This window comes from Pinus tabuliformis, chromosome 3_2 (genome assembly GCF_031772625.1).
Source record: "Pinus tabuliformis cultivar Carrire ecotype Pingquan chromosome 3_2, CPIR1, whole genome shotgun sequence".
NCBI lineage: Eukaryota > Viridiplantae > Streptophyta > Pinopsida > Pinales > Pinaceae > Pinus > Pinus tabuliformis.
In genome coordinates this window covers 129201817-129219379 of record NC_142302.1, presented here as the reverse complement: position 1 = coordinate 129219379, position 17563 = coordinate 129201817, and the positions used below count along the sequence as shown (strand labels likewise).

Below are 17563 nucleotides of genomic sequence, written 5' to 3'. Positions count from 1 at the left end.
CAGGGTACGGATGATGAACATTCCATATTTATTTTGCCGGAACATAGAGAGGATGACCACCCTGGTGCAGCACAAAACACCTCAACAACAACTTAACAATGTCTATCATTTTGCTCTTATTAAGATTTTGGTGGTTCATCAGCTTGGACTACAGGGCATCACTTGGGATGATTTCATCTCTCATGACTTCTTCAAAGCTTCGCAAGGATTATCAGAGGTTAAGCATGAAGGTGAACCTTCTCATCAGTGTGAGCGCCATGAGACCGCTAGTGTGCCGGTATTCATCACATATCAGAGAGGCACCAGACATTTGTTTGCAGCGGCAAAGCGTGTGTTATCTCCACCCGGGGTGGAAGGGGCCTTGCTTTCTCCATCAGCACCACCAGTACAGGACAAAGGCAAGAGGCCAATGCAGGATGAGGGGCCTTCAGGTGAAAGACAGAACGACTTCATTCTCATTCATGATGATGATACAGATACAGGCCCACAAAGTGCCATACTTAGGGAGATCATCCAGGAGCAGCAAAATGAGATCCAAGCCTTATCTCTTGACTTGGAGAGAGCTAAGTGGACCATGATATATTTGGAGTAGAGGAAAAAATAGCTTGAAGATCAGCAAGCAATCATGGAGTTACAGAACATCCGCGAGAATCACCAGGCTGCACAAAGGAGAAGAATTGAGCTCACGTCATTGGAGCAAGAGATTAATGAGGATCGGGAGTCTAATCTCGAGAGTGTTAACATGCACTTAGAGAGACTACTGGACAAGGCCGAAAAGGACCATGCTTTGCTGAGACACATGGCTTTCCACTACATGGCACAAAACAAGGTCTGCAAGGCACGAATAAGGAATTTGAAGGCAAAATTGAAGAAGGCAATAAGGAAGCAAAAGAGGCAAAGGGAGCTTGATCATATTCAGATATTGGCTGAAGCCTCTTTACCCCAGCATAACACTTAATGAAGAAGCTCCAGCCCAAATTTCAAGAAATTTGGGGCATTTTTGGCATTTTGGCAAATTTTTGTACAAGAAACAGGGTTTTTCTCCCTGTGTGTCGCGCCACGTGGCGCGCGCTTATGATAGGAAGCTCCAAATGGAAAAAACTTTATATTTTTGGATTTTTCATGAAAAATCATGACTGCTGATGCATGGCCAAGAAGTTTGGGCAAGTTTTGATTCCTAAGGAGGTCAAAACACTCAAAAAATGACCTCTCTACCCCTATTTTGACACATAGGTAGCAGTCTTGGGAGATTGAAGTTTTGAAGGGGCAAATGGGCACCAAATTTAGAAATTCCACTTAGTTTGGAAAGTAGACAGGCAGGGATTTCCAACAAGCACACTTGGGCTCAATTTGGACTTCAGGAAGTGCCTCAAATTCAATGTCAAAGTGGCGCGACTCACAGAGAAATTGGCGCAGCGCACAGAGATTTTTTGCCCAGTTTTTCACCTTCCAGCTTAGAAATTCGGCCAGTTTGACTAGTTTTGCTTTGTGATGTAATTTTTGATCCATCTTGATGTAATTGGATAAACATGATGTAATTTTGTCACTTATTTACTTTTTTTAGAGGATTCATTCACCAAAAAGTAAAAATTTAATGAATGAATCAGTTTCCTACCTTATAGAGGCAAGTTGTTTTGACTGCCTAGATTTTAGTGCTTTGTTTAGAATTGGTTGAAAAAACTCCTAGAATGATTAGCTCGACCCATAGAGGCAAGGGAATGGGTTGAGCTAGTCTATATCATGTAATTCCTAAGTCATTTTCAGGGTTGGACACTTGGGTTTGATTTGGCATATCATTGTACATTTTATCTCTGCATTTTTGGCTAAGGAAAGACCAGGGTTTTGCAACACTGTTTGGGATCCATGTGGCTTTATGTTTTGATGGTGTGCTTCTCTAAGTAATTGTAAGTTCAATAGTGTTATGTGTATCATTTTCCTATCTCTTCTTCTGAATTTGAACAAATGAGTTATTAAGGTGGAATTCATTAATTGTTATGCTCTGCCTTTGAATTTGTTTAAATTTCCATGTTTTCATCTGTTTAAGGAGAATTCTTGAGACTCTCTTGCTCTCCTTAGCTCCTCACCAGTCCGATCTATTCATTCACTCAATTTAAAGCATCAAAATGATTGCCTTCCTTGCCCCAATCAGAACTCTGCAGAAACTGTGCCTCATCCCCAAACCCAATTTGCCTTTCCCTTTTTCCAACTCAAAACTCCCAAAAAACTTAAATCAAACCCTTGTACTTTATACCTAGCCTAAAATTAGCTTTCATTTCAGTCATCTCGAAGCCCCATCGCTTGTCTTTTGCTGAGGTCGACTCGGAGAGAGCCCTCTCCTGTCCTCGTAGGGCTAGCTAAGAGGCTGAGCGTGGTTTGATGTGGACCTAGAACCTTCTCTTTTCATCCTGAGACAAATCTAGGCTCTAACAAGGGGTGTGATAGAAATAAAGTTGTGGTATGTCAAATAAAACCAATAACTATGGGGAAGGAGTTATTAGTTCATTACAATTTGAATAAAACTTAATGAAACATCTAATTGTGTTTTATAACTTATTATCATTATTTGATCATTGTGTTTGAATATGATCATTTTCAATATTTTTATGTTTTCCTTAATTAAAATATTATCATTCTATATCTTTCAAATTGAAAACATGATTTTGTGCGTCAAATTAAATTTTCAAAAATCCCTATTTTCATAATTGCACATTAGAACAAAGGACTAAAAATTGGCAAGCCATCAAGAATGAATTTCCACCAAATTTATATAATGGAAATCCTCATCCATATTATGTTCATGTTGGTTTAGCACAACTTCTTTCCATTATCATCAACCATGGCCAATGGGAACAAAAATCTAGTATGATTGTAGACAAGATCTTGAATTCCCCATGGACTAGTACATTCATCATTTCCAAATTTGTCAAGTCCACCAATAGAATTATTACCAACCTTCTTGATGCCTACTTTCCTATCAACTACAATAGGAAGATCATACTCACAAAATAAATGTTTGTGGCTAAGTGAACTATAGGTGCCCCATGGCATCATTTAGTCCAACAACTTGACCCAAATTAGAAATGGCTTAGTCATCCTCTACTATAAAGGATTTAGAAAATTCACTCTTTCATCATGTGCTAGATAAGGAAGAATATGATTGGCCACTATAGTATACTTGTGGGGTAGATGAATCTGTGTTTTAATGATGATGATTAGGAAAGTAATAAAGGTACTTCTTTGATGCTTATAATAAAGTACACATTATAGTTGTTTGTTGCATGAATGTTTTGTAAACTTTCTATGAAATATGAATGTTTTAAGCATTCTTTAATTCATTGCGCCGAGAGGTTCTCTACAACCCAGTATGGGATAGATCTCACGTAAAAGTGTAAACGTAAACATTTAACATGTAATTTTTAACATTTAACATTTAACATTTGTAAGATAATGTTGGTCTTATTTAAAAATCAATCTAATTATTATTATGTATAAACACAATATAAATTTAAAATATGAAGAGGTTTATGAACACTCAAAAAATATGGTAATTAGATGTTCAAAGCGTTTATGGATTATGGATTATAAAACAACTATAAATGATATTATAGGCACATGAAGATGAAGCAACCGTTTTTGGGGTTATTAGTGGCGATCAACCAAACATTAACCCTACCACCATGTCTACTACACTGGGTACTATGAATGAAATGAATTATGAATTATATTTTCTATGTTCACATAATGCTAAGAGGTTGACTTATAAATGTTTTCCTTTAATTGTAGATGTGTGTCCTAATTAGCCATATGCATGAAGGCATAAAGTTTTCATTGTAGACAACCACTTGAATTGAGTAAAGAAGAACATCCCAACATTAGAATTGTGGAGATTCTAAAAAAACATAGAAAGAAATAGTGTGGCAAAAGAATGGTGTTGTATGTATGATGCACTTTGACATATACTTTTTACTTTTGATGTTCTTTTATATATCGTGCAACAATATTAATATATGATATTTTTTGTTTTTATTTTTATTTTTTTCCACTATGTTGTGTGTGTGATGTGTTTACTAATTAAATGAAATAAGGGAATTCAAAATGCAAGATGGAAGCTAGTGAAGGGCCATATGAGCTTCCACCTTCTTATGGTTACCCTCATTAGTAGAAAATAGTGCATTATCAAAGCCATGGGAAGCATAAGGTAGTAATAAAATTTTCACATCTTCAACTAATTTATGAGTTGAACCCTTAAATATTTTAGATTTAGGGTTTTGTTGAGTTCTTATATTTTTTTTCTCATATGCATATCAGGTCATGTGGAAATGAATATTTGCAACTTTCATTGCAATTTTGATAGAACTATATAAGAATCCTCCAATGGGTATTTTGGCAATCTTATATATTGACTTATACTATCAAAATATACTTCTAACAATATTGTAACCTTATAACATGTCACACATTTAGTATATATATAAAAGTAAAAATAGATATAAATTTGATTTTCGTGTAAGATTGAAGGAATTATTTAAAAAAAAAAAAAGTTTGTGTTTATATTTGTTTCTTAATCTTGTTTTCCTTGGATTTTGTAGGTCTGGCTCAAGTAACACCTTATCATGACCAAGAAGGGTGTGTAATTCTATCCATGATGAAACGTATGGGAAGGTTTTTATGACTCTTTTCTTGTTGGAATTCTAATTAATCTTCAACTTTAGTGTTTATAAAATAATGATCCTCATCTTTTTTTGATATAGAGTATGTAAGGATATCATACAAAAATGAAAGTATAAACCTATTCACATTCCCATACATTATTCATAAATCCCATTTTTTATGTCAATAAGTAGCTCACTGTTGAGGATGAAACTAAATACATTTCATTATTAATTATATTGTGAAAGATCCCTACCTTTCTTACACCTTACATTTTTTATTTCTAGTACAACATATTTTATTTAGAATCCCCATATATTTGTGTATTCAAATAGAAGGCTTAATTATAAGACCGTCTTACGCTTTATTCTATATAAATATGTCTATAATGGCTTATTCTTCTATTGTAACCTCATCGTCTCCATGCTTGGAGTGTGATAATCGATATGTGCTTCTTCTCATCACCTCTCCAATGCCTAGAGTTTTAGAAATGCCAAATTCTCCTTCTAGAAGTCTAGAAGTCATAACTAGAAAGTCCTCTCTTTTAGAAGTCTCTAGTAGATTCCCACATTTTAAAGTAAAAATCCTCTCTTAATAGTGTTTTTCATTCTAGTTAAATTTATTAGACATGTACCATATTATGGTGGCTTCAAAGTAAGAATTTTGGAAAATTTAGGAGCATTAGCTACAATTTATTATTTGTATCTACCCAACTGTTGGAAATAATACTGAGAGGGGGTGGGTGAATCAGTATTATTAGATTCTTTTCAATATATCTTCTAGATTTATACTTTAATTTATTCTTCAGATATTGATCATGAGTTTGTATGATAGTACCATATAATAATGAGCAAGAACAGGAAAAACAGATAATCACACCAAAGAACACCAGATATAAGGTGGAAACCCAATGTGGGTAAAAACCACCTACTGCAATATGTCTCTATCTTCTTTCAATTAGAAAATTCTTTTACAATGATTTTGTACTGGTGCAGTCCTTTACCAGTACGCAGGCTACAACTTGCTAAGAGCTACAACCCTCTCTTGTTTTCCAGTCTCTCCTAGAAGGGAGCTACAACCCCCTTAGCTCTTGTACTAGCTAATCTATGTAGGTGCTGACCTACTTCTTTTCTTCCAAGGACCACTTTTCATAAATTTTTAAATTGGATCCATAAATATCAAATAATCATCAAGTACATGTGAATCAACCAATCTCCTTTTTCAATCAACCAATAACTTCTCAGAATGCAGTAACCAGAACAGCAATACCAGTAATCTAAACCCAGAACTCTTCAGCAATAGTTAAAAGGCAACCAACAAATATTTCAAGAAAAGTCCGCAACTTCACCAATAGAAACCTGCGAATATCCGCAACTCTTCTGTGTCTAAACTACGTAGATCTGCACCTGGTCCTCTTCTGCTCTGCATACCTCCGCACCTACTCCTTCTGCTGCACTGCGTACCTCTGCGTAGATCGCACCTACACTGTCTGCCTGACAGCGTACCTCCACACCTGGTCCTTCTGTTCCTCTACGTACCTCCGCATTATGCCTTCTGCTGCACTGCGTACCTCCGCACCAGCGCCTTCTGCTTCACTGCAGACCCCCGCACCTGCGCCTTCTGCTGCGCTGTGGAACCCCGCACCTGCACTGTGGATCGCCTGCGGACCTCTGAATAAAGCCAAATTAACAGTCCTCCAATGTGCCATAGACAGTCAGATCCACAGACCTGATCATGCGCCCAAGAGATCACGACCTATCAATAGATTCGCCTTAAATTTCACCTTGATTTAGATCTAGCTTTTCAAACCGATCACCCAAAATTTCAGATCTTAAGATATTCAAATTTCACAAGTGACTAGCCAAGTGATCTCCTTTCCTTTTTATAAGCAAGCCCTTATTCAAACCATTGGACAAAGCCATCGAAAACCAATACAAGGGATCCAAACCGGGGTTAAATAATTTAGATCCTATACCACAGACCAAAACCATAGGATCATGAATGTCGGGCAAAATACCATGGGCCAAACATAAGAATTCCCACGTGTGCACGCTTCTCTGCATTGGAGTGAGTGAACTGGGGTCCGCACCTTCTGTTCAGATAACCTGCGGACATGACCGCACTTTGTGAACAGCGTGCCTGCAGGCCTGCACCTTTTGAACAGTGTACCTGCGAACCCCTTATTTTCATCATTTTGAGAGCCTGAACAGATATTTGCCACTTGAGTGAGTTGCCATCAAGTACAACACCTGTGCCATAGCACCAAACCTGAATCATAATGCCAACACCAACCCCGCTGAGAGGAACTCTTATCAAATATGTTTTTTTTTTGTTTCCTATGAGACTTGTTGGCTTGGTATCAAATTGATTACTTGTTGATTGAATATATTCTTTTATGCCATAACTTTGAATATTTTGTAAGTAACATGATACTTAACATGATTAATTAAGTATCTTCTTTGAAAGACTTAACCTTGTCACTATTTGGATTTTCTTTTTTTACTCATATCAATATGTTTAAAAAATAGAACAAATTCCATACTTTGAAGGTCTCGATATCTTCAGTAGAAAATAGTTTTAAACTAGTTGAAGTTTGGATTAAGAAGATCGTGTCATTGGGCATGACTCAAAATACAATTGAGATTCATTTAAATTTCTCAATCTCATATATAGCTTTTGCGATTGAAGCAAATATGTATAGGATTTTATTTATTTTACAAATAATTGAAGGTTTTGTGTCACATTCATAAAATTCTTTTCTATTTTAAGGCTTGAATTGGTGGCATGCACTTTTGTGTAATGATGAATCCTTTTACCTGTTTCCTTGATTTAGTTGTAAGTTCAACTTTGCAATGTGCACAATCCTTTATAGTTACTTCATTTTGAACTTCAACTTATCTAACTAACCATTGTTTCAAAATGAAATAACAAATCATCGTTCATGGTATAATAGGGATTTAGGTCCATTTTACTATTCCTCATTTCCATAATGCTAGCTTGCCTTATCAATACAAATGATAGAAAAATGTTTTTCATGAGTAGGTCATATCTGCTTTGTTATGTCCAAGTATTATAAGATGGATATTTACCTCCCTATATTAAGAGATTGAATTCATCTTTATTGCATGCTTCTCATTATGTCCAAAAGTTTTTTTAAGCTAAAAACATAAGATAATATAGGGTATTCTTCCAATTTGGATTTGATTGTTCTTTCTCAAACCAAATCATGATCAATGAAATATGCTAACAATATTGATTGCATAATTGTAGTGATTATTCACTTTAATAACATTTTATTTGATACTTAGAGAGAGGGAAAATGGCCACAAGTTTAGCAACATGGTCAATAATAATGGCATAAAAGTTTAATTATTGGTGAATAAAATAAACAGAATAGTTAAGCTAATTTATTAAATGTAATCTTGATATATTTACAAGTGGTGGAGAAGTCCATGGATTTCAACTCTAGTAAACCTTATGAGTGTTGAAAAACATTATCAATCAACTACCTCCGTAGTTATAACTACTATTCTTGAAATAAAATGTAAAGCAAAAATAAATAAGCACTTACCACTAAACAGACATTATTCCTGGGAAGCTTGAATAGAGGAGTGGACAACTTGTAATCACTCAATCTAGAATGAATCTTTAAACTAGCATTAAGCATAATATTAAACATTATACTTATTAGAATACACATGCATGAGACAAGGCATATGATAGAAGTAAAAATCTACCACACCATAATAGATTTTTTTTGGAAAACCTTGTGTCGCTTAAGTGATGACTTCAACAATGAATGACAGAAACCAAAACAACTAATGCCATGTCATGTCCCTTATCCAACATATTTAACATTGAATCAGAATGTCTACAATAACATACATGTTGGTTTAGCATCCCTTAAGTCATGACAGTTGGAAATATATATATATATATATATATATATATATATATATATAATGTAGGCTTGAAGAAGTCAATTAGAGTCTCATTAGAAGAAAAATATACATCAAAAAAGTGATGTATATTTGGAAAAGGTATTTTCAAGTTATACTTCCTTCTCATTAGATTTTTGACGCCATATCGATGTGAACTTGACACTACATTCTATGCATTTATTTAACAAGAGGGAAATTCATATTTCATATTCAAGTTACATTACAAGCATCAAATGAGAATCAAAGTGGGTACATGTGCATGATGGGTTATGGTAATTAATATATCATTTGAAGCTAATACACACTTATTAATTAGGATCCTTCATCATGCAATAAAGTATAGTTAAATCCCTTTAAATGTGAAGCACTCCTCTTATAGGGCCTTCTACATATGTGTAAAATATATTTATTGTCTTCTAGAATAGTGATCTTTCTTGAGGGGTTATTTTCTCCTAAAAAAGACTTGAGCATATGATCTGGATTGGATCATTATATTATTTTTCATCCATATCCATGCTTTCAAAGTGGAAAATTTGGAGGAATCGGCTCACGGGACCATTTTTACTAAAAAATTCAAGTATGACGAATTGGGGTTTAAAACGTTCTAAAGGAAATTTGAGGCATTTAATGAAATTTTTTGGGGTCCAAAAACTCTCACTTGTGTCAGATCCCCTAGCATTTTTCTACACTCAAATACCTTTCAAACAATGCAATAATAACCTCAAACAAAGTCCATATGCAAAATGTATGCCACACAAAATTTGACCTTCTTATTTTGTCCACCATGATTTGAGATGATGCCATGTTAGCCCATTACTCATGGAAAAGGGGCTAGCCACATGACCATGATGAAGAAGACTCTAAAAAGTCAAGTTGTAATTCATGTTGATGGTTGAATGGGTCAAATTTAACGCCTAGTTGGCTATTAGGCTATGTTATAATCAGGCTAGGAGGAAAAGGGGTTTGATTCTATTCTAGTTCATTCTTGTTCCATAGTAGAGAAAAATAGATGAGAGTGGATAGAGAAATGGAATAATAGAGAGGTTTTGTGTTCTATAGCAACCCACAATGGTCTAGGTGGATGTTGGTGAATTACCACATTTAATAAAAAAAATATTGTTGGTGGTTTACAAGCCCATGGTTTTGGTAAATCGTGATATGCACCCATGGTATTTGAAAGATGGAAGAAAAAAAAAATCTAATTATACAATTAGATTTTACCATGTATAGTCATTCATTCGTTTTTTACCATAACGATTTATGGTATTCACCCATGGTTTTTTTAACCCATGTTATTTAACTTGGAATTTAGTTCCTACTTGTCTCAGTTGTGACTCTTTCTATGTAAAGGAGTCTGTTCCTATTCCTTAGGAGTTGTTAAGATCTAGATGCTTCCTAGATTGTTGTGTGGCTGAGATATTCTCTCAACCAATTGATTGTGTGTCCAAGACAGTTTCCCTATCTTAAGACAACACCTCATGTACATATGTAATATTATTTGATCAATATAATTCAGTGAGAATGCATCATTCAATTTGATGTTGGTATCAGAGCCCGTATGGGCTTGGGCCTTAGCCCTTCCTGGACCAAGGGAAATGAGAAAATATATTTGTATTGTTTTAGTATTTTTTTTGTTCATGATATATTTGCATGTGAGAATCGATCCCTTTTCCATAAAGGACCAGAGTTCAAGTGGGAAGGTTTGTTGGTGAGCTATTGCAATTGCAATGGCAATTAGAAATGTAAAGGAAGTGAGTCGAATGTAAATTGAGTCGATTGATTGATGAGATGGAGCTTTTGTTCATTGGAACTGTCACCCATCGTGCAGCATATAAAGTGAAGGAGTGTTGTGCGACTTGAGACTTTCCAAATAGCATTGAAAGAGTTGGGTCCTCGTCATTGTAGTTGTGGGGACTAGTTGACTCGTAGATCCTGGCGTGGAGAACTCCCTATGTGGAAGGATATGATAAGCCTTCAATTGGATCTCTGCTTCATCAAGCTCATCTTCTGCATCTCTAACGAAACTAACTAGATGAAAGGTTGTCTCATCACCATGAATTGAGGAAATATGTTCCTATTTTTTCCTTGAAAAATGTGTAGACGTAGACAAGTATAGAGTCGAATTGGCTTGTGCCTTTGAAGGAGAATTAAATCTATGAGTCATAGAACACTCGGCCTTATAAGTCTCGCACAGCTAGATAATGTGCCCTGTAGCCCTCACCTATATTATTTGCAGAACTGCATTGAGATCTTAGGTGTATTATTAAGATCTATGTACCAACTAGAAACTAGAGTTTGTTATGTAGAGTAAGAGATTGATTTTGGCTAGAGAGGTCAATTGAGGCTGATTTTTTTTTGAAGAGGCCGATTGTGAAGGTCGAGTGCTCTGAATGTTGTGAAGAGCTGATTGAGGAATGGAACTCATTGAAAATATTTGTGTCCTTCGGTTTCCCAATCTTGTTTTTCAAACCATTGTGGTAAAGGCAAATATATAAGGAATGTGCAACTGATTTCCTCTTAGGATTTTGGAACTGAAGACTGAGGAGGGAACTTTTACAACTATGGGATCATAAGGGACATAATGCAGAATCACCTGTGTCAAATATTAGCTCTTTTTACAATGTAAGGGAGAGGGTCGAGAAGCAATGCGGTGGATTGTTCGAGTTGGCTCTGGAGAAAAAGGAATTATCCTCTGGAATCGTTTTTTGGATTCGAGGATGGTGGATGAGATACCAGTACTTCGGCGAGGTAGGAATCGTTCTGGTTGGAAAATGAGGTGAACCAAATTGAAGACTTTATCAGAAATCTATGGCCTGAGGGATGTGGCAACCTCAACTTTTTGAATTTACTTGGAGTATGGTAAGATAAATACATTGAGCTTGATCAACTCAACGTAGAAATGATATTTATTAAAATGGTTATGATTGCATGTTTAGAAACTCCAAAGAAGAACCAATATTGGTGTTTATAAATGTTTTGGAATTAGAAACATTGAGGCTAGATAACTCAATGGAGTCGTTTTGTTGGAATTAGATAATCTAACAAATCGTACAGGTGAATCCAAGACAATTAAACCAAAAAAAGAAAGAAGAGACCAAAGGCACTCGGTGGTCAAAGATGAAGTTCAACAAATATTGATTTTGTGCAATAACTATAGTGAAAATTTGGGATGATGGACAGCTAGTTGAAAGTTTGTGTGGGTTTGTAGAATAGACTCATGATCATGTAGTATGTGTCACATACATGTATTAGTAAGCAAGTCTATGTAATGTTTTGTAGTGATCTTTGTAAAGTATGTGTCTGGTAACTCCAAGAGTTGGAGTGTGTAATGTAAACCTCATGAGGCATGTGTACCCCCATAAAGTTCATGGTAATCTTAAAACCACTTTGTAATTGCAGGTTTTTGGTCAGCGAGAAACCATGTGTGAAAGTGAAGTGGACAGGATTCCTGTAGTCATAGTTTAGGATCAGCCGACAAAACCTTGGGCATGGTTTAGGGTCAACCGACAAAACTTTGGGCATGGTTTAGGGTGAGCCGAGAAAACCCCTGGCCATGGTTGATAGTAAGTCGATAAAACCTAGAGCATGGTTATGGGTAATTTGAGAAGACCCATGATGATGATGGAGGGGGATTTGCAAGTACAGGTACAAGTATGCAGTTATAATGGTTGACAGAACCATGTATGTGAAGGGCATCCTAGTAGACTGGTGGTTGCAGCGGTTGGGCACCCATGCATTCTGGTGGATGGTTTCTCCTTTATATGGATGTCAGCATATTCTTTTGTCATGTTTGACCACAAAGAGACTTTTCATATTGAGATTGAGACAAGTAGTCATTAAGGGGGCAACTTGGAAATTTTATTCCTACTTGTCTCAATTGTGACTCTTTCTATGTAAAGGAGTCTGTTCCTATTCCTTAGGAGTTGTTAAGATCTAGATGTTTCCTAGATTGGTGTGTGGTTGAGAAATTCTCTCAACCAATTGATTGTATGTCCAAGACAGTTTCCCTATATTTAGACAACACCTCATGTATATATGTAATATTATTTGATCAATACAATTCAATGAGTGTGCATTATTCAATTTTAAGTATTTACCCATGGTATTTGAAATATAACAAAAGTGCATGACTTTAGGTGAAAAGACACTCGTAAATAATATAAATATGGGAATTCACCATTGTAAAAGCCCATGAAGTTTTTCATGATGTAGTCTTATGACATTTTTATCATTCAATAAAAAGAATTAGTTCTCTTTTCATATTATTTTTTCCCTCTACATTATTATTTTATGCACTTGTGACATATTCTATTGTGAAAATATTTTTTCTCATTCCTCTCACAACCCGAATCAGATGGGTTACAAGTCTCACTCTTTTTTATTTGCACCATTTCCATTTCAGAGAAATAGAGAGAAAAGCGGACTCACCTTCTAGCTAATTTTTTTGAAATGGTTTATGAGGTAATATCTTGTGTTATTGTGGTTTTGTGAATTTTTATTTGCACCATTTCCATTTTAGAGAGACAGAGAGAAAAGTGGCCTCACCTTCTAGCTAAGTTTTCTACTAAAATGGTTTATGAGGTCATATCTTGTGTTATTGTGGTTTTATGAATGATTGTTCCATTTGTTCTCTATTTTTTGCAATTTTATATTTTTCATGCACATGACGTAAACAGTTACTTAATAATACCACAAATCTAAGAAAAAATTAACCCTCATAATATAGATTTTTAAGTTCAATAATTTTTTATGAGATTTATTATAATGACTTGAACCAAAAAATATCCACATTAATTTATAAATCATCATATCAATTTTATCATTTTGACACTTCTTTTAACAAACTTAATTACTATAAATTTTCAATTCGCTTTCTATTTCGTTTTCCATTAGTTATGCCACATAATGCTCCAAGGTGAATCACTCCTCTATCCTTGTGCATTTTCCATGCTTTGGACCTCTTAATATGGTAAAAAAAAACCATTACACATTCTTCTAATGAAGAGCACTCCTTTAAAAACATGCATTCTTGCTAAATGTACCACTAAATGTACAACATTCTACAAGGAAAGAAAAATATTCCTTAGATGAAGGTTAAAATAAGTCCAACTTGCCATTTATTTTCATCATAAATACTTGTTTTCCCCGAAGAAATGTTTATTAACATACTTACCAAAAATAGTAAGAAAAATCTTCACGGGGTGGAAAGCTCTTTTAAAACAACTAGTTGTTTTATACATGTGTAAAAGCAGGCTTGAATTGATTATTGGTTTTCTTACAAATTTATTAACCCGAGTTCTACATTCCAATATGATGTGTAACGTTGTTCGTTTTTCATCAAAATTGAATTGAAATTTTTTTCATGTCCACCAAAATAAAAATTATGAAAAATCTAAAAAAAAAAATAACTATTAGATGCATATAAGCTCATGTTAGATCTGTATTTAAGATAGATCCATATTGGTAATAACCCAATTAACCACCTCTAAAGTAAGACATCCTCTTATAAAACTAAAAACATACCCTGGAGAAGCATTCTAATACCCATAAATGAGTTATTTATCCAAATATGAAATATGTATTGGGAAATGAGAAATATCACATTCACATAGAAATATCCATAAAAATATAGAGTAAAACGCCTTAAAAGTGACATGATGTGTCATGCGCAATTTAACTCAACCATTAAGTTCACCTAAAAAGATTTAAACATCATTCAACAATATAACGGAAAAGTTAACCACATGGATATGCATCATAAATCAAATACAAAGTTAACCATTAACATTCAAGATTCCAAATTTCATATGTCCTCATGCAATGTTGTTGAAAATATTGCCTTCAAAATTGCAATTTGGACTCATATTTTTAGTTCTAACGCTTCATGAGATATAAGTTTACTCATTCTATTACTCTTTTTTACTACCTAACTTATAAAGTTATAGGTGTAACACTTCATAAAATATAAGTTTATTAATTTTATTACTATTTTTACTACCTAATTTATAAAGTTATAATCTAACTTTTTCTTTCTAAAATTTGGTTTTTTAATCATATTTTCTTAAATAATTTATATAGTTAGAATGTCATGTTTAAATTTATTTATACACTTAAATATAAAATATAAATAATAAATAAGTATATTTTACTTAAAATTATCACCCAATTATAATTAAAAAATAAACATGAAATACTTAATTTATATATTAAATAAAATAATCAAAATAACAAATATATATATATATATATATAATCTGATTCTTTTTATCTCTGGCCAAAACCTTTTATTTTTCTATCATAAACCTTGTTTATTAAAAAAAAGGAGCCCAACAAACAATATCATAAATATATATAATGATCTGATTCTTTTTATTTCTCCCAAAACCTTTTATATTTTTAGCATAAACCTTGTTAATTAAAAAGAAAGAGACAAACAAACAATATCATAAAAATAATAATGATAAAAAAACAAAGAATAGTCCAGGCTTATCGGTTAACACCTAAACATCCTCCATAAATAAGAAAGACTTTCCAAATTATGTCGGTAAAGGGGCATGGTCCCATGAGTGATATACACGCCATGTTATGCACGTACATGTTTTTGAAGAACTCCATAGCAAGGCATGGGTTTCCTCAAGTATTTTAATCTAAGCAACATCCATACATGAGATCGAGATTTACTTTTTTCAAACTTGACAAAATTAAAAAATTTATAGCTTTAAGATTTTTTAAAGCCTTCAATTTTTTAATAATTTTGTATAATCTCTCTAAAATTTTAACCATTTTTAAAATAAAATAATTTTATTTTTAAAATAAATAATTTAATTTTATAAAATTTAAGTAAATCAAATATAATAAACTATAAACTTTTCTTTTAAATATAAAAAATTAATGCAATTTAACTCTGAAATCTTTTTATAATTAAAACACCTGGGTTGCTTTTACTGGGGTGAATTTTATTTATTTTCATGGGTTGGCATACATGAAAGTAAAATATTTTACCATGCTTTTGGAAATCCAGAGAGGGGTAAAGTAGGGATGCTTTTGTAAATTTAATCGTCGAATCATATATCCAGATGGATAATAGGTTTTACCAACAAGAAAATCTTATACGATATTTATGATAAAACATTACTTTATAATTAAATAATAATAATAACGACTATATTTTAAAATAAATTAAAAAATCAATGTCCTAACATAAATTTATATTTACTGAAAAAAGTGAGAAGTTATAAGTTAAGAATGATCTACTTGTGTAGAGTAAAATTTCTATTTTATTTGATTACTAAATTCACGATTTGATCGATTTATGACATATCGATCACGACCCAGCGTCACACGCACGTTTGGAATGTGGGGTGCATCACCTTTTTGAGGATGGATGCATTATCTTCACATATGATGACAGGTTACTGGCAGTAGACATACCGTCTCGTTCTCCACATTTTAGTCTCTGTGGCATTCACTTATGATGACAGCTCCTCGCCCAATCACCATCAATGGCGCGCAGTGTTCGATTAAACCGACCTTAGGAGAAATAAAAAAATGAAGAAGTCACGAGTTGATCATTGCACCAGAGGCACCGCCCTCTATCATCAACTTACCGATGAACGCGGTTTCCAGGCGCTGTTAACATCCAAAGGCGATATTGTGTAGTGAAAAATGTTTATAAAATAAACCTCATATTATTATAGTATGTATAACCTTTCTTCAACTTCCAATTTGACCTATATAAACAAAGCACCAACTATCTCATCTGTATACCTAGCCATTAGTATTCATATTTCTGAGAATCGTGAGTATCACTTTGATCAAATTTCTGTTTGAGCGCACAGAATGTCTGAGGAGAAACAGCACCACCATCTGTTCCACCACCAAAAGGAAGATGGTGAGAGCGCAGATGTTCGTGATGAGGGGAATGTTAAGTCCGGTGAATATGAGAAGGCAAAAAAGGAGGAGAAGCATCATAAGCATATGGAGGAAACGGGTGGATTAGGCGCTGTGGCCACGGGAGCCTTTGGATTGGTAATTAACATCTCTCTCTTTTTATTATTTAGAATAATATATCATGTTATCTTCTGATAGTGTCAATAGATCTGATAAATTGTTGTTGTTTGTCATGTGCAGCACGAGAAGCACGCAGCGAAGAACGATCCAGAGCAGGCCCACAGGCACAAGATCGAGGAGGAAGTTGCAGCAGCAGGTGCAGTGGGAGCAGGGGGTTACGCCTTCCACGAGCATCACGAGAAGAAGGATTCCAAAAAAGAAGAAAAGGAAGCAGAGGGCAAAAAACATCACCACCTCTTCTAGCTCTGCCTGTTACCTCTCATCATTATACATTTAAAATAATGTTCTGCCCTTTCCTTTCCTTTCCTTTGTTAGTTGGAATTGGTATGGTTTTGTTATTGTTATTGCATTTGCATTAAGAACAGTGTAAGTCAACTCATACCCCACTCACTTCGTGTTCTATATTTTTTACTTTTCCTGTCATTTCCTATCAGACTCCTTCAGATCCGATCTCATCGGATCGTTTTGTACTGATATTATATCTATTTATATATAAATTGTATTGTGAATAATGATGGTTTTGTATTATATGTATTTATATACAATTGTATTGTGGATAATGACGGTTGAAGATTTTTATATAGATTGTGTTATCAATAATTAATTGTTATTAGTGTGGTTACGGATATTAGAGCACCATTAAGCCCTAGATTTGTTAGGAGTATGGTGGAATTTGGATATTTCTCAAAATTAAAGAGAAGTGGTGTTTTTAATTGGTTTTATATTGGTATCGCAGGCGTTATATTTTTAATACATTTAATTTTTTTTAATAACTGTAGTTATTCAGGTAGTGGGTTATTTTTTTGGTGAACTTCCTAACTATTATATTTTTAATCAATTTTGAATTTGGATTTTTTAATAGTTGTATTTTGCTTAATTTTGAGTTTTGAATATGAAATTAT

The 17563-nt window shown here is 34.0% G+C and overlaps 1 protein-coding gene across 1 annotated transcript; it reads left to right on the top strand.

The window, feature by feature from the left end:
* The first annotated feature begins 16282 nt into the window (after window positions 1-16282).
* LOC149180147 (abscisic stress-ripening protein 3-like) lies at window positions 16283-17173 on the top strand. Its single transcript, XM_089418126.1, has 2 exons — window positions 16283-16619; window positions 16722-17173. Exons 1-2 carry the CDS (start codon window positions 16431-16433, stop codon window positions 16902-16904), a joined length of 372 nt encoding a protein of 123 aa, XP_089274252.1. The 5' UTR covers window positions 16283-16430; the 3' UTR covers window positions 16905-17173.
* The last annotated feature ends 390 nt before the right edge of the window (window positions 17174-17563 follow it).

Bases quoted from the DNA above. Each gene is read 5' to 3' on its own strand.
- LOC149180147 (XM_089418126.1), top strand. From the start codon at position 16,431: ATGTCTGAGGAGAAACAGCACCACCATCTGTTCCACCACCAAAAGGAA. The intron at 16,620-16,721 runs GTAATTAACATC...TGTCATGTGCAG, and splicing joins CCACGGGAGCCTTTGGATTG to CACGAGAAGCACGCAGCGAA.